The sequence below is a fragment of the Schistosoma mansoni genome, chromosome 1 (assembly GCF_000237925.1).
Source record: "Schistosoma mansoni strain Puerto Rico chromosome 1, complete genome".
Classification (NCBI taxonomy): Eukaryota; Metazoa; Platyhelminthes; class Trematoda; order Strigeidida; family Schistosomatidae; genus Schistosoma; species Schistosoma mansoni.
This window is the reverse complement of record NC_031495.1, coordinates 36,955,313-36,977,617: the sequence shown is the minus strand read 5'-3', so window position 1 is coordinate 36,977,617 and position 22,305 is coordinate 36,955,313. Positions and strand designations below refer to the sequence as shown.

General features: G+C 37.8%; 2 protein-coding genes across 2 annotated transcripts; one reads left to right on the top strand and one right to left on the bottom strand.

The window, feature by feature from the left end:
- The first annotated feature begins 1,377 nt into the window (after positions 1 to 1,377).
- Smp_083650 (putative cystathionine beta-lyase) lies at positions 1,378 to 19,706 on the top strand. Its single transcript, XM_018794288.1, has 8 exons — positions 1,378 to 1,595; positions 1,631 to 1,805; positions 4,283 to 4,527; positions 8,093 to 8,150; positions 8,799 to 9,032; positions 11,333 to 11,454; positions 17,323 to 17,375; positions 19,488 to 19,706. Exons 1-8 carry the CDS (start codon positions 1,389 to 1,391, stop codon positions 19,648 to 19,650), a joined length of 1,257 nt encoding a protein of 418 aa, XP_018648715.1. The 5' UTR covers positions 1,378 to 1,388; the 3' UTR covers positions 19,651 to 19,706.
- Positions 19,707 to 19,970: 264 nt separating this feature from the next.
- On the bottom strand, positions 19,971 to 20,075 carry Smp_196850 (hypothetical protein; the record flags this gene model as incomplete). Its single annotated transcript, XM_018794286.1, has 1 exon — positions 19,971 to 20,075. The coding sequence occupies one exon, from the start codon at positions 20,073 to 20,075 to the stop codon at positions 19,971 to 19,973; it is 105 nt and encodes a 34-aa protein (XP_018648714.1).
- Between the last annotated feature and the right edge of the window lie 2,230 nt (positions 20,076 to 22,305).

Genomic DNA, 22,305 nt, shown 5'->3' with positions numbered 1-22,305 from the left:
AAGGCAGCCTTGATATCAAGAGACACTAGGACTCTTGGCTTGTGGTAAGTATGACGGTGTTCTAACATTTGGCGGAGGGTGAAGATGTGATCAATGCATCCTCGACCAGAACGAAAACCAGCCTACTCCTCGCGAGTCAATCGTTCTCGGGTTTTAAACAACCTACGAAGAATGATAGAAGCCAATAGTTTGGACGCAATCGGAAGTAGACTTATCCCCCGATAGTTATTACAGGAACAACGTGAACCCTTTTTAAAGATAGGGACGACTATCGACTCATTCCATGATGTTGGAACACTTTCTTGCTCCCAAACCTTTGCAAACAACACAGTCAGTTCCTTAGTCAGAAAGTCACCACCATCTTTAAAAAGAGCCGGAGGTAAGTCATCTGGGCCCGGTGATTTGTAACGTTTCAAGAGTTGGAGTTCCTTGCGGACTTCCGCCTCGTTTGGTGGATGAGTCGTCACCGGCCATGGGGGGCAGGACAAACTGGTTGATGTTGCCGGAGCAGCAGGCCAGTTGAACTGCCCTTCGAACGGCGTACGTGGTTTCAGAAAGACTGCTTCAGTATTCATAATCGGTGGAAGCGTTCACTTTCAACCAGACAGTGACTGGAGATCGTTTAGATAGGACAGATTTTCCACCAAGAGCGAGCTGCTGCATAAGTTGAAAAGTAAGGTTACACAAATTGGGGATAAAAGGGGGTGAAAAAGCGACGTAGTAAATAATAATAATAATAATGATAATGGTAATAATAATAATAGTGTAAATTGTCTTGCTTCTAATATGAGCGAGAATAGTATCGTCAATAGAATTCATCATTTCATTTATTTGTGTGTGGGCTGTGATACTGCCCGGGTGCCCAAACCGAAGCAGGTGGTTTTCTGAGGGGGCCACACCCCGAGCCTTTGACCTAAAGGTCTGATCCACAAGGCAGTGGAGCATCGTGAGGAGATGCAGTCCCATGGTAGCCGGTGACCAATGATTGATTCGTACGCCATTTGTTCCCTCAGGATACTGGAGCCCATGTGCACCATTGGTTTGGAATCAGGGTTTTCCAACTCCCCTAGGTGGATGCGCTGTGTCCACCAACCCGGTTAAAGCGCTGGACATTCGCTTTTCGTCCTCTCACTTTCGTAAACAATAGTAATGCCACGAGAAGGCATTGAGTAGGACTTCCTTGGCAGAGGCTATATATTCGCTGGCCATGTGAGAGCATTTCGAGAGGGAGAGTGGACTCTCCCCACTCTCGGCCGTACCAGGGCATTTGGGGGCTAGATTGATAAACCACATCTCGACGGTGAACTTTTAGCTGTTTTTAAGCGCAAACTATTCCTTTTCTGGCCAATTGCCTTATTATTTACGGTTTTGTTATCCTGTTACAGAAAATGAACAAATTTTCGGTCTTATATGACCATGTTTGTCAACGTGCTTCACGATCTCTTATGGAAGCACTTAAACCGTTTGACGGTATCGATACAGTTGCTGCTCATGGTGGATATGATCCAGTATATTTAGAGGAAGTGGGGCGTCCTGTTGTCCCGCCAATAACTTTGTCATCTACTTTTCAACAGCTCTCTCCTGGTATTGCCAAAGTAATAACGTTTTGTTCTGTATCAACTGTTTTAAGTATGATTATTCTAGGTCTGGGAATTTCTCTCGGGAGTGTTTGGAAAAGTGCATAGCATCTCTGGAAGACGGCCATGACTGCTGTGTCTTTAGTTCTGGTCTCGCAGCCTTAGGAACTCTCATTCAGATCTTATCAAGTAATGACCACATCGTTGCGTTCGATGATCTATACGGAGGTTTGTTACTTTAACAATATGATTTTTACTAGCGTGTCTTGAAAGTCAAAAAATAAATTGTCTTTTATATAGTTGGACAATTCATACTTATACTGTTACCACTGTGAAATGTCGGCTACTTTAGACCGCTAAGTGAGAGTTCGTTTACTAATTTGCTTAACTGTAATGACTCTTGAAACAATTTAGGTTTTTCAAGCTAAGGATAAATGCAGAATAAATTGGTGGATTCTATATTAGAAACACTTAGGACATCTTTATAGCGAATTACGTAATTTAATAACCTTATACTGTTTCGTTTTAACTACAAAAGGTAACTCCTATGCAAATATTAGGTATATGTAACTGCTTGCTTCATCAGTTTTAAATCGATTCTCACCAGCCAAAACTGTGGCTTATGAGTCCAAAAACTTTGAGCTTCAAACGCTAGTGTACAGACTGTTCAGTTCACTAAGTAAGATTTGTCAATATTTGTTGCCCCATTTATTGCCATCTTAAGATTAAAATCACCGGTATTCAAACTCCTTAGACATTATGGACTGGAAACATAAGGGGGGCCAGGTCAATTTCAGAGGCATAGTCGTGGTGAATAAGACGTTAACATTTTAACTACCATTGAACGTACCAACTATTAGCTATTTCATCATAATATTAGCAAATATAATATGAAATCTTGCTTACTTTTAATTTTATTATTTAGATCACTAAAATTACTGAATCATTCGTAATCTTGATGTTTAAAACATTTTTGGAAGATCCCATTAATTTCTTTCTCAATCGTTACTTGTATGAATATAAAAATTAATTTTTGTTTTCTATATCCGAATTCGAGAATTCCTCAGGTCTTTTGTACCTTTTATAATCCACAAATTCTTTACTCTATTCCCTTAAAATAAAACCACATCACGGTATATGATAATATCAGTTCTCTGATACTGGATAGAGTGATAGATGAAATCAGAGACGCGTTGATAAAATGTGATTCAAGGAAACAATATCCTGTGGTGAAAGATGGCTTTTGTGGCAAGTTCTTCACCTAACTCTATCGACTGCAGTTCAACTAAATAAAGATAAAAAACTGCCAGACACTTAAAACATACGAGGATGCTAACGTATGCCCATTGACGTTTTAGTTATGATAAGCATTTATTTTAGACTACCAATAACACTATACAAGTGCTAGCAACAGATATACGATTATTTCCATTTAGGAATTTTGTAGTATCAGAAGAGTAATATCAGACTTTTTGTAGCACGCTCTTTAACTTTTCCCATCCTTTGGTTTGGTCATATGTATAGTCTCCTTTCAGCTGTAGAGGAATTTAAACTAGTATGACTCCCCAATATTACCCCTGTACACTATGGAGCTGTGCAAATTTTCAGGCTACACTGAGATTTGATGGAGTTAATACATACACTTCTTTAGACTTTGGAACATTTTAACATCCGACAGTAGTTACGTTTTCTGACTAATGATGGTATTTGATGCCATTGGTCATGTAATCCTGTTGCCCGTGAAATCGATAGTGTTTGGGGGCCCTGAAAATGTTTGATTGTTTTATATTTCTTAGATACAAAATTGTGTTTAGTTTGCTAGTAGGAGGTTGTGTGATTTAGTAATTTGGATGTTTGTATGTGTCTTGTAAGGGTCGCTACCCCTGATAGGTCAGTGCTCACAACTCTTTTAGTTGAAGTCTACTAGTTTACGTCATCTGTGGCACAAATAAGATATCTTTGAAACGTGATCTTTAAAACAAAGGACTTGTTAAGATAATCAATAATGTCGTTGAAACAAAACGGGGGCAACATTTACTCAATATTGATATTTGACAGTGAATGCTTATTAACGGGAATGAGTCAACTTTATAAAGCTTCATTGTTTAAAGTTGTTAAGAATTCTCTTATATATGCAGCCAATCGCCCTCCGGGTTTGATATGCTGCTTGGACAATAGTGTTTCAGAAGAAAAATATTTTCAGCCACATTAAAACTTGATATCATCCCTTCAAGTCAGACCCTTAGTCTGAGGTATACGGGGAGATATATGACTATATATCGATATATGGAAGACAACTATAATTATTGGTTAGTAAATCTGGATTGAGATCTTCAATTTAATGAAGTATTGTGTTACTTGATGTTTCCCTAAATTTTATGTTCTAAGATAAGACTTATTCTAACACGGGAATATCAAAACAATCCCAAAAGGTTTTGTTCTTTGTGCGACTAAGTTTTTTATTGATATGGTGATTATGGGTAATAAATAACGACTTACTGAAGACGCTTATTGATATGTACACTAATGCATGTACCAATATTTGACTCTTTTGGTTCATGCTAATGTCTGAGCAGGCTAGAATTTTGTTTACCTACCGACTATTATTTTACTAGGTCTCCAGCTTAGTTTGTTTCATAATAATGTTATTTCCAACTCATTAATTCATTCATGTACAGTTTGGAATGTTCTTTATATTTGAACAGGAAATGGGCGATATCTGCGTCAACTAGCTTCAAAATCTGGGATAACATCTACTTTCGTTGACATGCGTGACCTGAAATTGTTTCAACAGGCGTTACAGAAAAACACTCGTTTAGTCCTCATAGAATCTCCATCAAATCCTTCAATGCGTCTAGTCGATATAAGTGCTGTTGCATCTATTACTCATAAGTTTAACAAAGAAATTATTGTTGTTGTTGACAATACTTTCATGAGTTCTTATTTTCAAGTAAGCAAAATTATTTCGCTAATCATCTTATTGAGATAATCCTAAATATATATCCCCAAACTATTTCTTTGTACAAATTTTGAACCTGAGTTATTTGAAAATTTTATGTGACAATAGGTTTGTGTTCATATAAAATGAGGGTTCACTCCTCTCTTGTAGTCACATTCGTCTAAACCCAAGATTCCTACACTTTTACCGGGCACTGCATTCAGTCTACTGAAGTATTTCATTGGCAATCAATGTTTAGATATTTCTTAGACTATAATGCATGTTTGTTTGATGTAGCACTCTGTAAAATAGTATGTCACCATATATTCCAACTTTTCTTTATATTATTATGTCTGACGAAATCTCTGCACGAATTAAGAAATATTATCTGGCCTTTGTTAGCTTGTGTCTCTCATGGCATAGGCGAAATTTTCGTCCTCACACATAGTTGCAAGTTTATTGCACAGAGTTCGCTTTGTATTGCTGTATGAATTTGAAACATGGGCCGTAAAAGTGGAGTATATTGATAGAATGTGTATTAAGGATAAACTTCCGCTTTGGGCCACATTAATGTACAGCTATAAATTTACTTGCTCATGTGGGGCAAGTTACATTGGCTTCGCAAAGTGACCACTTTCTAAACTCATCTCAGGACACTACCCAGCATAGCTTTTAAAAGGAGAATGCAAAACAATTACTAGTTCAATACAGGAGCATTTAATCAACTCTGAACACATCTCTCCTAAGGAGTTTTCTCTTAAAATAACCTACATATTCAAAAGAATTGGATAGAGGCGAGGTCGGATCAAAAACTTATACGGTGCTGAGGCATTGGCAATTCACCAACTCTTGCTCGAACTCTGTGTGCAAAAACGATACGTCAAACCTTTCATTTTTCCTTGGCCTTAATCTCCCTTTTGTAGTGAATCTTGCTTTTTTTGCTATTTTTGATTTTTTTTTAATTAGTGTTTTGTAATTTTAAACCGTTATCAGTTATTATTATCCTTAAATGATTTTTCATGATTGTTATTCAGTTTTTATTATTATGACCTTTATGTTTTTCGTTCTTCGTCATATCTGTCAAGTGGACTCGTAAATTATTCTTCTTTTACCCCTTGATTATTGCGTAACGTCATTTGATATTAAGAGTCTCGAATCAATTTATGAAGCTATCTTTCCTTTCCTGCTATAGACATATATTTACTATACAGCTATAAATACGAATGTACAGCTTAAGTAAATGATTTCATCGAAAAGGAGATTTTCGTCTCTAACCTTTTGCTACAATTAATGTGAGGAGCATGACCAAGTAGTCTATATTTATTAATATTGCTCAAATCAACAGTCAACGCCTTCATAAACTTATGCTATGCCCTTAGCTTTCTTTCAATGTGCTTCTACATTGGTATACATCGCTTCAAAGTAGGTGGTGGTTAGGCATATGTAACATACATCCCAACCACCTTGGTCGCAATGTTTAATTGACCTAATTTCGGTTTCATTTACTACTTATTTTGTTTATTTCAATTAATTTCGGTAATATGATAACTTAAACCAATATATATATATATATACCTAGCTGTACGTTGATTACAATTGGCTGTATGTGTTACAATTTATTCTCAAAATATTCGTGGATTCAGATGAAACTTTGATACCATTTTAATAAATTTTCAAAGTTCGGTGAATGATGTAACTTCTGGGGGTTTTGGCACCATATAAGCGTTGAATTTTGTTGTTAGATGATATTCCATTATATCGACTGCTTTATACTCAATAAAGTGTATAAATAATCAAGTAAAAGATCAGAGCTGTAAATATAACATTTTCAGTGAATATAGTAGGCTCATTAAAAAAGCCATTATTATTGCCTACCTGCCATTCAGGAATCATCTAAACTTGCCTTAGAACTTATAAAAACAGTAACAGTAGTTGTAACAACAACTTAAATACTGGAATTCGAGTTCACTTTTTTCCACTGAATGCAATTACAATCACAATGAGTTGAGACTAAGCAGCAGTCCTCAAAAACAAGTATGATATAATGAGGGAAGAATTGTCAAGTTGATATATATAAGCGGCAATACTGATAGTAAATATCTACAAACATTTCAATCAATGAATGAGTGTATTATAAAACCCGAATTTCAACATTGTGTGACCAATTAGATATGATTGTGGGTAAATAATTAATACCTAACATCATAAAATGAATGATACGGTTTTATACATTGTTTTATTATGCAAATATCGGACATGGATATGTCTTATGATTGGGATATTTAATTCTTGCAAATTATATATGTTTTTTTCTTGTTTCTAACTTTACTTCGGTCAAATGTAGGGTACTATTAACCTACTTTTTTTTGGTGTGCAAGATTATAGAAACCAAACGAGTAGAAGACTGTAAGTTGTCCATGGAAAACTATTGTACTCCGACTTTTATTAAGCGACATACACTCTCGATTAGTGACGAGGTGTCTAATTTACTTTGCTGCTACATTCAATCATTAACATTCTTTGTGGGAATGTAACCACAACAGATCATGAGCTTTTGACTATGTTAAATAATAAATTGCTAGATCCTTAGTAATTGTTAATAGGAAATTATTAATAAGATCACTACGAATGTTTCCCCTGTATATTGGAAATTGTGTAAATTGAAACTTGTCGTAATAATACACTCGTTATCATAATTAAATCACAAAAGTAGTCCGTGATATGACTACGAAACTGTCCGTCTCGCAAATTATTGTTTATTTGAACTTAAAACTATTCGTAAGATGCATCATATTTGCTCATACCCCAATTATTTTGTATAAATATATATATATATATATATAACAAAATGCAATATATATATATATATATATAACAAAATGCTCCTATAGTTTTAAATCAGTGTTCATAAACTGAAAATATATTTCCGTTTTCAATGGTCTTGAATGTTAACCTTAAACTGAACGTTCATTTTTAAGTAAACACTTAAAATATTTTGATTTCTCGCGTGATTATATAACAATAATGAAAATATAAATATAGCTTGGAGTATACACTCATTGTAAGTTTAGAAAGTATAGTTTTAGTCATGATAAAGTAAATAATCACTAATATGATGAACATAGAAGTATAAATATGATAGTTATTTGTTTAAATTATAATTATTGAACAACAGTGAAGCCTAATATAATCAATAAAATTTTCCATCATTTTAATAAAGCGTTTTTGTCCTAACGTGTGTTACATCCCAAAACCCTAAGAATTGGCATCCTACTCGTTAAACAAGTTAGTAGCTATATAAACTCAGTAGCTTAGTGAACAATTAGTGATGGTTTTAAGCTGTAATTGTCAAGTCTCACTGTGGATATGAACACTGGAATCCCGGGACATCCAGTTGATTAATCCAAAATAGAAAGAAATGTGCGTCTTAGGTCCTACTGCACACTTTTACCATTCGAATACATGAATAGGTGATATAAGCGCTTATACTATAACCACAAACAATCGATTTTCTACTGTTTCATTAATTTTTTAGAATAAGCTAACCAATTATTTAGACCGTTTACTTTTTCTTTAGCGTCCACTTGATCATGGAGCAGATGTGGTCTTACACTCTCTCACAAAGTATATGAATGGTAAGCTCCTTTTGTATTACAGCAACTAGTCAAAATAACATAATTTGTGTTTACGTCGCATAACATCTTCAATGGTGAAGTATTACATAAAATCTCTAAGCAGACAGCACTTTTCATAATTTTGGGGATTTGTTTGAACCCATAAAGTCGTCTTATTATGATTACTTAATACCCATTTATTTATTTAAAACAGTTTTCGTCATTATCGGCTACCATTAATATAAAGAACTCATTGTTGAATGATTTGCAACGGTTCTTTGGTCGATGCTTGATGTACAGGTGAATACTTTTTTATCCCCATATTGAGAGAAATGCTTGAGATTTCTATCGTCCTATTATATATTTAGTGACAGTCTACAGTTTAAAACTAACAGTGTAGAATACTCAGTTTGAGTGGCTGTCCGACTCTAATGTATACTGTAATTAATTATTACTTTTGTCGTTTGGAGTTCATTTTTTGTGATGTAGTGAAGATTCTGTTTAGCTTATTACTAAATAAACTCCAGCGAAAAAATGCACGGATGTACACGTTTGAAGTTCAGTCGTATATATTAATAAGCAGTAGAAAATTAGTTTGAAATTTGCAAAAGAACCTATCCATATAGCTGCATAGCATTCGTTAAAAACATTTTCTGTTTCTGTAATAAGGTCATTCTGATTTAGTTATGGGCGCATTGGTTACACGAAATCAATCAGAACTACACAAGCAGCTAAGATTCATTCAGTATGCTGCAGGAGCCGTTCCGTCTCCATTTGACTGTTTTTTATGTCTTAGAGGATTACGCACATTACCAATACGAATGAAAACACACATGCAAAATGGACTTATAGTGGCTATGATGCTTGAGAAACATCCGATGGTTGAAAAGGTCCTACATCCAGGTATGTTATTCTAAATGTTTTTTGTATAATAAAATTTCAGACGGAATTGTCTCGATAGAGCTTAACATTTACAAATAATGGTAAAATTTATACCAAACAATTACTTATACCTTAGATGATAATATTATAAACCCAAATATATTTCATTGAATAGAAATGAAGAGAAGAGGACGAAGAAACTTTTCGACGAAATCACTTACTTAAGTTGTACATTCGTATCTAATAAAAATTATGGGAGATTTAAAACGACTGTTGTAATCAATATGTAAACACAATACCTACTATTAGTCGACCACTCACAAAAGAACATAAATCATAATTATTTGATCTTCTGAGAAATCAGAATTTAGTGTTGTTTCCGCCAGATTAGGGTAAGGGTGCTGCCCATATAGATCTTAATGATTATATTATCAAATTATCCTCGATATTATCAGATGCTCTGGAGAAGTCATTAAAAAAGACAACTGAAAAAAACGGAACAGATGTTGAGTATACCGTGTACAACTTTAGTACTCGAACGCTTAAACCCTCAAAGTTGCGAGTTAGAAGACAAGACGAATAGGAAGAAATCTTATATCAAATGGTGTCAAAATATGGTACGAAAACACCCTGGCATTTATAGCTTTCTAGTAAAAACGAAATCATCATTACAATAATTCAATCCAAATGCAGTGACTTCTAGCATTTATCCAATCTAGAAGCTATACGTCAAAATTCCGGAACATTCTCTCAAACACTGATTTGATGGAATATCTTCGGCTCTTTCAGAGCTTCCTTGAGTTTCATGTGCGCCTTCCCCACATAAGATTCCAAGGAAGATGAGAGGTGAGTTTATTATTAACCGTGACCTCTATGAACATCTTAGACCATTGGGTTCCGCTGTGCCAAGGCTATACGGACTCCCAAAATTTCATAAGAAGAACGTTCCCCTACGTCCTATACTTGGTATGAATAGCTCACCGTATCATCTGATTGTTAACTGGTTAGCTGATATTTTAAAACCCGTCAGAAATCACATCAATCAGTATAACCATTTTTATTCACTTGATTTTGTTGACTGAATTAGAAATATCTGTGTAAATGGTAGAAAAATGGTTTCATTGGATGTCACTTCTCTCTTTACAAATGTTCCACTCAGAGAAACTATCTGTTTTTTTATGTGACTATAATGAAAATAATCACTTTGATATTTGCATCCCAAAACATTGTCTAAAAGAGCTACTTATACGATGTACTCTCAACGTGCAATTCAGATATAATTATGATTTCTATAGACAAACAGATGGAGTTGCATTGAATTCACCATTGGGTCCCCTCTTCACTGATCTGGAAAATACGGTATTTCGATCAATATTTGAGAGATTTTATTCATATAAGAGACATAAGGATGATACTGTCACTTTTTGTGAAGAAAATATAGACCTCAGTGAAAATTTGAATCGTTTCAGTAAGCATAAAAATACTTCAGTTAAATAAATAACAACAAAAAGAGTATAAACGTTGTAAGGAAAAGAAACTGGCATAAAATATAATAGCGTTAGCTGTTTTGATCGCCAAGGTATGAAGAGCATTTGTATAAGCTTCTTAAAAACACAGTAGGCTGTCATGTTGTGATGAATGCTGATAGCTTCAGTTATTTGTAAAACACATATGCGCAAGCCATGTGGTGAATGCAGTGCATGGTTTCAAAGGCTCTGATTAGAACATGGGTGGTACGAAGCCCCCCCCCCAAAAAAAAACAGTTTGAAAGGAAATATTTCTCCGCTTACTTTCTTGTCTTTTCCTAAATATATAAACAAGAATTATCGCTTCACTAAAACGATTTAATCACATGAATAATTAATGGTTGATTCATGTCTCACAATCATAAATACATTTGTAAAGAATAAAATGATCAGCGATGACGGGTTGTTTATGTTACATATATTTATTTCAAGTGAGTGCTGTCAATTACTGTTTTTGCTGTCCCTTTACCAATACTGGTCATTAGTGTATATGTCAGGGTTGTTTATATTGTTCGGAGTGTTCATTGACATACGAATTAATTATCATATGAAATACTTACAAATTATTCTTATCATTGCTGCAGTCAGGAAAATGAGCATAGATAAGGTACGCTGTATATTTCCTACAAATTACTTCTATCCGTTCAGGATGTATGATAAGGTCAACATTTTTTAGATCTAAGTCGGTTGTTCCTTTAACCTTTTATACGTGTTTAATTGTAAAAAATAAGTTGATATCTGCTATTTTTTACATTCAGCCGTCTTTATTTTCAACATTTTTTCTTGATATTCAAGGCTTAGAGTCATTTCCTCAAAGTGATATTATCGTGAAGCAGATGCGTGGTTTTAGTGGTATGATAACTGTTTATCTGAGATGTACTGGGGAACAAACAAAAACGTTTACTACAAATCTGAAGGTAATTCTGCTACCGTATAAGGGTGATATAAATGTTCTCACCAACTAATGAACTTGATAGTGAGAGTCAATTTATTTTATTTATTTATTTATTTAATCACATATATATTGGTACAAAGGGCACCGGATTCATATGCGCCACACAAAATAATGAGAATGGGAAGATAAGGAAGAAGATGTGTATATATAAAAGAAGGAAAAAAGAGAACAGTAACGATGGGGGGGGAACTGAAATGTACAACCAGAAGAGCTCTCCCAGTTAAGAAAGTTATAGCCACTCTTTATGAAGAAAGTAAAAGAAGGTTACAGCAGGACCGCCATTGGCTTCTATTCTGAGCCATATCTGATAACGTCTTTAGCCACTGTGTTGCACCTTCTCTCGGACCCCAGCCAGGGAGTCGTGAAGGACCAACAGAAGCTAGCCCTTTGCAGCTTTCTTTCATACCACGACACCATGTCATACACTGACCTCCTCTCCGCTTTTTCCAACCAGTCCCAGAGTCGGCAAATAATGCACGACGTGGAAGTCTCTGGGACGACATTCGTAAAACATGTCCAAGCCACCGAAATCGGTGTTTCAAGATGGTGACACCAATCGAATTATCGTCTCTGCACCCGAACACACGATGCCGAACCTTTGCATTACTAACATGGTGTTGCCACTGAATGTCAGCAATCCTTCGGAGACAACGATGATCGAACACAGAGAGACGTCTAACATCCTCAACTCGGAAAGGCCAGGTTTCACAAGCATAGAGCAAAACTGCTCTCACCGATGCGTTGTAGATCCGACCTTTTACAGCCAGACTAACATCACGAAGGCGCCAAATACGGCCCAGATTGGCATAAGCCGCTCTGGCTTTCATTATACGTGCATCGATCTCATCACTCACGCCACCACCAGCACTTATATAGCTACCTAGATACACGAACTTCTCAACTACTTCAATCTGCTCACCATCTAGGGTGAGTACAGGATGAGAATCCTGCCAGTCTTGTAGGAGTACTTTGCACTTGGAGGGTGCACATACCGTACCTGCGGACACTGATCGCCAGCTGATTAAGTGCGGATTGCATGCCTTGGGCATTATCGCACAGTAAGACAATATCATCCGCATGCTCAAGGTCGAGAAGTCGTTCTCCAGGCAGCAGATACACACCGCCATTACTTACATCCATCAGAGCTGTTTCCAGGATGTCGTCGATGGCAAAGTTGAAGAGGAATGGTGAGATCGGGCAACCCTGCCTAACCCCACTGCTCGAATGGAACAAGGGAGAAAGGTGGTTGTATGCCCTCACTCTGCCTGAGGTGTTCGTATACAGGGCCTTTAAGATGTTAATGAACTTCTCAGGCACACCCTTCTTCAATAGACAGTCCCAGAGAACAGTCCTGTCCAACGAATCGAAGGCAGCCTTGATATCAAGAGACACTAGGACTCTTGGCTTGTGGTAAGTATGACGGTGTTCTAACATTTGGCGGAGGGTGAAGATGTGATCAATGCATCCTCGACCAGAACGAAAACCAGCCTACTCCTCGCGAGTCAATCGTTCTCGGGTTTTAAACAACCTACGAAGAATGATAGAAGCCAATAGTTTGGACGCAATCGGAAGTAGACTTATCCCCCGATAGTTATTACAGGAACAACGTGAACCCTTTTTAAAGATAGGGACGACTATCGACTCATTCCATAATGTTGGAACACTTTCTTGCTCCCAAACCTTTGCAAACAACACAGTCAGTTCCTTAGTCAGAAAGTCACCACCATCTTTAAAAAGAGCCGGAGGTAAGTCATCTGGGCCCGGTGATTTGTAACGTTTCAAGAGTTGGAGTTCCTTGCGGACTTCCGCCTCGTTTGGTGGATGAGTCGTCACCGGCCATGGGGGGCAGGACAAACTGGTTGATGTTGCCGGAGCAGCAGGCCAGTTTAACTGCCCTTCGAAAAATTCCGCCCATCGTCCAAGACGTCGAGAGATGTTAGTGATTGGCATCCCGTCATCCTCGTAGATTGTTTCACTCACACCAGACTTCTTGCTGCCAGTGGCTCGGATGAGTTGGAAGAGCTTCCGGCAGTTACCAGATGCAGCTGCTGCTTCCATCTCATTAGCACGCTCCGACCACCAGGCTTCTCGGTCCTTACGAAAGCTTTTCTCAATTTCACTACGTAACAGTCTTTGTTTGTGGTCAAACTCACGGTCACCCGGAGTAGACCGACAGGCTTCGATCAGTTGTAAGGAGCCAGAAGAAACCCAGTGCTTGTAAGCGGGACGTTTCGCGAAGCCGCAAGCGGCTTTACTCGCCATTTTCATGGCGTCGTGAAGTTGCAGCCAATGCTAATCTATACTTTTCAGTGGGATGATAGCTAGCCTAGAAGCTAGCTCTGTTCGATACTTACTTGCAACAGAAGTTGCAGCCAGTTTACTAACATCGATCCGTTGATGGCGATCAGTCCTTCGGCCACTGAAAAGTAAGGTAAGATTGGCGCAGACCAGGGCATGATCAGACTCCAGATAGGTACTCCAAAAGGAGCGGCAGTCTTGTACACAACCACGCCAGCGGTAGCTGATCGCGATGTGATCAATCTGAGTCCAAGCTTGAGATGCAGAGGGAGGACGCCAGGTGGCACACCGACGATGACTGTGCCAGGAAGTTAGTGCTAGCTAGAAACAGGTTGTGGTCTGTGCACAGTTGCAGCAAACGGTCCCCGTTATCTGTCCTGCGACCAACAAGTCCCCATCGGCCACCTAAACGACTCTCTTCTGTGCCTAGACGCCCGACCTGTGCATTCAAGTCTCCGGCTAGTACTACAATATCTGTCGAACGCGCTTTCTGGAGAAGAACAGTTAACTGATGGTAAAACTCATCCTTGATTGCATCCGGGCTGCAATCTGTCGGGGCATAGGCGGAGATGACGAAAAGACACCGTTTCTCACGCCGATTTCTTCTCACTTTGATGGAACTTTCTAATCTAACAGCACATAACCGACTGTTAATGGGGATCCAATCGATTAGTGCTGCCTCAGCTCTAGCGCTTAGTGCGACACCAACGCCAGCAAGACCAGACGAGGATGCCACAGGGTCCCCGGATAAGCGCACGTGAAACAAGCTTTTCGAGGCGACAGATGGAGAACGAATTTGTAGTACTTCACTAGAGTCTTGAATACGGGTCTCGAATAGACAACAAACATCAACATTAAGACTTTCTAAAGACAAGGCCAGCCCCATCTGTTGTCTGATCTGCATTAGTGTGCGAACGTTGAAGGAAGCCAGCTTGAACGGCGTACGTGGTTTCAGAAAGACTAGTTCAGTATTCGTAATCAGTGGAAGCATTCACTTTCGACCAGACAGTGACTAGAGGTCGTTTAGATAGAACAGAGTTTCCACCATGAGCGAGCTGCTGCATAAGTTGAAAAGTAAGGTTACACAAATTGGGGATAAAAGGGGGTGAATTAGTGATATGGTAAATAATAATAATAGTAACAATGCAAATTATTTTGTTTCTAGTATGAGCGAGAATAGAATTGTCAGTTGAATGTGTCATTTCATTTATTTGCGTGAGGGCTGTGATACTGCCCAGGTGCCCAAACCGAAGCAGGTGGTTTTCTTAGGGGGCCACACCCCGAGCCTTTGACCTAGAGGTCTAACCGACATGGCAGTGGAGCATCGTAAGGAGATGCAGTCACATGGTAGCCGGTGACCAACAACTGGTTCGTACGCCATTTGTTCCTTCAGGATACTGGAGCCCATGTGCACCATTGGTTTGGAATCAGGGTTTTCCAACTCCCCTAGGTGAACTTTCCACATCCACCTACCCGGTTAAAGTGCCGGACATTCGATTTTCGTCCTCTCAATTTCGTAAACAACAGTAATGCCACGAGAAGGCAGTGAGTAGGACTTCCCTGGCAGAGGCTATATGTTAGCGTGGCCATATGAGAGCATTTGGAGAGGGAGAGCGTACTCTCCCCAATCTCGGCCGTACCAGGGCATTTGGGGGGCAGTGAGAGTCAATACAGCTGATTAAGTGGATAAAATTCATTTTTTTAATATTTATGTGATGATTAGAAGTATTTGAATTATTATACAACTCATGAATCCCCGAAATAGCTCAATTTAGACCAAACAGAACTTTGTGAGCACAAATGAACGTATTGTATTTGCAATTCAAAATCAGGCAGTCATAAAGTACAAAAAAACCATTAGTTCATACAAACACCACAATGTACCATTTGCTGAAGCTGGACAATCTTATAGTACATAACCACAAATACGATTGTACAGCTTTGTCAAATGATATTGTCAAGGGAAAAGTCCTCTTCACTGAATTATTTTTGTTCTTCCTTAAATTCGGTCATCTTTTTCCTCCATAAAATGATGACGTTTCTTTTGTAAATACTTTTAACTTTTGCTTGTTTAGTAATAATCAGAAGTAGATAAGCAGAGAGCCAACTATATTATCGTTAAAATATTAAACTTTCGGAATCGCATTTTCAAGTAAAATCTAGTTAACAAAATGTCTGTTTAAAAACCGACCCAACTTCCCATAGGTTTGACACTGTTTATGTTGTAAAATCTACTTCTTTGAATGTCGATGTTCTACCAGAAGTGCGCCGATTCGCCTCATCGTAATTCATTCACAAAGCAAAAACTCGGACAATAAAAACTGGTAATACTTCTAGTTTAAAGTCCAAAAACTAAATCGAAAATAAGAAGCAAAATCACTTATAAAAATGAAATGAATGTACTTCAAATCATTGCGGATGTTCTGAGGTTTGGTGGTTTCCGTCTGTAACTTCTTTTAAACTCCCATCCAGGAAACTTCAATTCTAAATCAGATTCAAACTAATTTGGTGAATATTTCATAGATCGATCTCACACTCTACTCCACCACACTATGGCTTTTCGCATGATATATACTCTCATTTCTACGTCTTAAAGAAATGGTTTAATTTAAGTGGTATTGTTTAGATATTTGAAGGTTATAGAGGTTTAATGATCGACTCAAGTCCTTGACACAAGTTTTTCCAGTTGATTAGCACTTACAATCTTAACTTTTTGTTTGAAAATTTAAATTGAGCTGAGTTTACTGATGCAAACTTTCTGATTGTGATCTTCGAGATAATTGTAAACTATGGTTAGAGATCTTAGATGTGTTGGCTCAAAATCAGTCGCTGCGGCACAGATTCGTTGACCCATTTAATATAGATCTTGAGTTTTACCAGTCATGATTTTCGTTCTTCCATCGTTTTTTTTTCAAGGTGTACCCTTCTCACCATTACTACCATTTCTTCGACTCGTAGCTCGTGTAGTTGATTTCCTCCCATTACTCGTTAATGTCGTTACGGCTTCCACATTTCTGTGCCATGTTCTATTTTAACTATGACTTGGCCATTTAGAAGAGGGGTGAAAAGAGATTTGAGCAGAATTACTTATATTCATGTGATATCTATTTAAAATTTATAACATTTAAAAACTGAAATCAAGAAACGAGTTGAAAATTCGTACACAAAAGAATTTGATTGGGAGTTGTGGTGAATGCACATCAGCATGGTATATCAGAGATATAAGTACATTTAAAAGACTGAATAAAAATAGTGTGAATCTATATCATACGTGAAAAATATTCTACAACAATTATAATAACAAAAAATTAAAAGGCTAGATACGAGTGCTAACGTAATTAATGAGCAAACACAAATAATAAACAAGAATAAGAGTAGTAGCGCTTATTTAGTTAAGTAATAATACCAAAACAAGTGAAGAGTTATGAAAATGGAGAAAAACGACATATTCAACTTGGGAGTATTAAAGTTTATCAGAACTATACTAAATGAAATGTATAAGATTCTCTACACATATGCTTGTATTTTTCAGCTGTTTACGTTAGCCGAAAGTTTAGGGGGTTATGAGAGCCTTATTGAAATTCCGTAAGTCCTTTGTTGAATCTTGTAAAATTTATGCTTGTGTTCAGTTTGTATGCATTTAGTATTTACTTTTAAATAAGTGTTAAGTGAAGGCGTAATAATATGAAAACCATTGGATAATTTTGATGTTTGATTATAATTCCTTGAAAAAGCTTGGACCAGATTGCCAGGCGAAACGTTGGATTTACTACAAATTCATTCGCTGAGATTTTACAAATATATTATTCCTATTTAATGTCTTACATCAACTCGGCGCCCAAATACTGTGAAACTATTCGCTCTAATTTAGACGAGAGTTCTTATACATTATTCCTTATTGCAAATATTTTTTTGTTATAAAATTAAGCTGTGTAACAATTTTCAATGTTCCAGAAATTAAACAGGATATAGGAATTGACATTGGTATCCTAATTCAATAGAAAGAGCGGCTTAGACCGTCGATAGTTCATTTTATTTAGGAATTCCAGAAAAAAGCTTGATCATCTTCATGCTTTTATCGAACACTGTTCGGATCGAAAACCACTTTACAGTGACCCTGATAAAATCATTTTATGAAGTAAAACTCGTGTTTCCTAACACCACATGATTCATTCTTATGTTAGTTGGAGTTCCGCTGTTTTCTTAAGTGAAGCCACTGCTATTGCTGCAGATGGACTTGGATGTCTCTCAATGAGGTATTTTCATCAACTATAACCAGAATGATAATTTTTATCTGCAGCAAAAACAGATCCATTAATAGTACAAATCAAACTAGCAATTGTATTTGGACTGATATTAATTTTAAACCGATGAACCATTATAAAGTGAAAGAGTAAAAATCGTTAGTGTGAATCGTTTGGTTCACTTCCTCTCGGTTTGAAGAAGTGTCGCTAATGACTGAGGCATCAGTGATATATTACAAAGCGAATAACTTTCTAGTAACGAGTCACTTCAACAAAGCAGTTAGCATCATTTAAACGGCGCTATCATTACACACTGTAAAGTTGTTTAACAGATCGTTCCCCAATAAACGTGTTATTCCCTGCTGCTAGTTCATAATTTTGTACTCTTCTTCAAACAAAACTTTAATCTATTGTATTCGGCTATATTCTGAAAATGAATTTAACTAATCAATGCCCCAACCAACGTTTTTGAAAAATAAACATTGAAGCCACTTAAAACAAAGTTTTGTTGGCTCAAAATGTCATTCCATCATTTTTTCAATTTATGATGATTGAATGAACCAATCATTCGGTAAGCTACAACAAAGCTAATAACGTTATGAACTCACAGCATAGTAGCAAGTAATTTGAAATCTTGTATAGATAACCTAATAGCACAGAAATATTAATCATGAATGACGAGGGTATGTTGGTCTTAAACATCATGTTTAATAAGATATTCAACGTTTATTGGTTCTGTTCATAGAACAGAGTGATAATTTACTAACTTTAATGAGCCATCAGTGATTTAAGACCCATATTATACTTTATAGTGTCGAAATTCTAACTTACATATTTTCCGACCAACAGCTGCTACCTTGACGTTATGGTTATACTCATTTATTATGGTGATCTTATCTGACCACTTCAACTGATATTTGTTCTGTGACTTTACCATACGGAGATTGTCTGCAGGGTGGAACCCTAAAGTAGACAACCATCATAAGGCACATAGTTTGGATCTTCTTGAGACGTGTTGGGAGGGAATGGTTGTAAAGTATTGTATGCACAGCAAGGTTTTTTCCTCGGTTCATTAGCGCTTCTAGAGGCGCTGTCTTCTCACAGTCGAAATTAAAGGTCAGATAAAGTCAACTCTAAAAAGTGTAAATTAAACCTAGCTGTGATCTTCCTTTGAAAATACTAATGTGTCTCAATGAGTGAATATACTCTACTGAACTCCACGACTTCCGAAAAATTCGACCATTCTGCCTCGGCTACACCCCAACATGAATTTACATTCTGGCTGTAATTTAAACTACCATGCTCCAGCAATGAATTTGAACGTTTTCATTATGGTGAAAAACTATTTTCTAATAAACGTGTATTTCGGGAGGGACAGAGCAATGAATTACGTAAAACTGTAATATAAAGGCATTGTTTGGGATTGTAACAAGGTGTGTTTTCCCATTTTCAGGTCCATTATGACACATGCATCAGTCCCAGCGGAGGTTCGTGAGGCCAACGGGATCACTGAGAATATGCTTCGCTTGTCAGTAGGACTAGAAGATCCGAAAGACTTATCACTTGATTTATATGAAGCATTAGACAAATTGGACAAGGATTCCAAGCCAATATAATTTGTCCACTTTAATCATTGATTGACGTTTCTTAAAATAAATTCACATAATGAATACTTTACAAAGTTTTTATGATTATTTACTTAACACGTAAACAAATATCAGGCTAAGACTGATTGGCATCAATGCTACTGATAAAGAATCTGATTTTAACAATCGCATGTTCAGGTTCGAAAAGTGAAAACATCTCTGGATAATACACATGTTAGACAAGTACTGCATTCTGATGGACCGGATTCTACCTGTAATTATTTAATGATGCTGCGCAGCTCTTGATTAGCGGGCATTCATCTAATAAGCACCCTTCTTATTAAGTTATGTCAATGACCAGCTTTATGGTTAATTAGGCCACCCACCCATTTCCTCGCTAGTGTCAGTTTGGTTTCTCGTAAGCATGAACACGACTGAATGGCTAGGGTGTTCATCTAAGTTTCCCAAACAATTTAAAAGAAAACTTAAGCAGAATGGGCACTGATGTGTACCATCGCTCGGACTCCAAGCATGGTGTTGTAATAGAACGATGGATGTACCACTACCCGCGTCAAAAAACAATAACTGCTTAACTTTTTTAACCATTGCTAGTATCGAGAAACAACGGACGATGTGCAAGTCACCGCGCTAATATTCGTAAGACACCTTCAAGCCCTCGAGGCCAATGTCTAAGAGTGGTGACACCAATTGAGTAATCGTCACTCTGCGTAAACAAATTGTCGAATCCCGGAATTGCCTACATGGTGTCGTCACTGAATCTCAGAAACCTTTCGGAGACAACAATGACTGAACATGGAGAGCTGCCCAGCATCCATAACTCATGACGCGTTGTATACTCGGCTTTCTATAGCCGGACTAATATCATGGCAACATCAAAGATAATCAAGATTGTAATAACACACTGGTTCTGCCAATACGTGGGACAGATTCACTACCTTCCCGCCACCGGAACTCACACGGCTACCCAGACAAACGAACCTTCTGATAACTTCTAGCGGTTTACGGACCAAAAGGGGGTGTAAGCAGACTTGTAAAATCATTTTATATGCCGTACCCACTGTTGTCCATTGACAACTGATCTCAAAGCCTATCATTTGACCGTGAGATTATATCACCGGCATACCCAAGATCAAAGTCTGTCTCCAGATGTATAGACCACACTACCCACTGTCATCAGAGCTGCGTTCAGAACGCCAGTGATGGGAAAATTGAAAACAAATGGCGAAATGGGGCGACCTCACAGCTGGAATAAGATAATAGAGACTGGCGGTTACACATCCTAGTTCTTGCTGAAATACATCTACATAAGGCTCTCGACATGTTGGAACACTTCCCAGACACACCAACCTAATAGGCGATCCGACAGTCAAGTTCTACCCCACAAATCGACGACGACTGTAGTGCTAAGAAATGAGATGACCGATCGCCTGCCACGAACGACTGTATCCGAGCAATTAGCAGAATGTGGCTGTGCGACAGATAAGTCTGCAGACGAGAATATGGACAACAGGCCCCACGCCAATCACCTACGGGTTTTCGGCAATGAACAATGCCGGCAGCTTGGATGCAGTCATGAAGTTTTATTGCTCGACAGATGAGGCAGGGAAAACGCGAACACGCTCTGAAAACAAGAAATTAGCATAAGTGGTTTTCCTACATAAGGCAAGAACGTTTTACACCATCACTAATTAAGTCTTTAGCGGCAGTTAAGACGAACGACGAAGCAACGCAGTTACAAACTGTCAATATACCTCTATTAATCACATTGCTGAGTATAAAACTTGCCACACACTCCTTCGAGCTGGTAGCAGGGATTAAACGTACCACAATTCTGCGCCACGTTCGTTCTAGGGTGAGAGAGTTGATGCAGGAATAGGCGGCACTTATGACACGGCTAACTGACATAGCAAGGGCTTACACATACATTCTCCGGACCTCCTGGACTGAGAGCTTAATATCCATACAGAACACGGCACAGGAAACTGTACGGACCTACCTCCAAACACCAATCGAAACGAGATCTTTCAAACCGGTCTTGAGTGCTCTACGCTCAGCTTGAGCAGCGCTTGAAACTAGCCACTACATGGGCTGGATATAAGAAGGATGCTTGAAGTGAGTACAGTTAAACGACCTGCCTTAGCGAGTGTATTCGTGTACCTAAGTACCAGAACTAGTCACCTGCCCTTGTCCTATTGTAAACTGCACACGATGCTCCTAGACAATTGACACTAATCGTGTCTGGCCGATCAACTTTGACAGTTACAACAAGTATACCAAGGGAGGAACCACTGTCGTGTGAGGAATGACCCTACCCGCCATAGTATGTAGCAGTTCATCAAACAGGCTAGCTGACGCAACATTCATGATGCTTACTGTGATACTATACCAAATGCGCCGAAGATGCAGCTCGGTTGGGTCTAAATACTTGCACTTTAGGGTTTTCTAACTAAGTGACAATCACAAACAAGACGGAAGAGAAAACAGATATCTAAAGCAAACATTTTTTATTTGAATGCAAATGTGACAAATTTTTGGGTGCTTCAAATCCAATGATACAAAATGATGATTGCATTGACCATGTTATTAGCAATATATGGAGCTGTCACGTAGTTTACCAGGTCAGCTACCCGCCGACCAACGAGATACGCATTACTTTAGCATTCA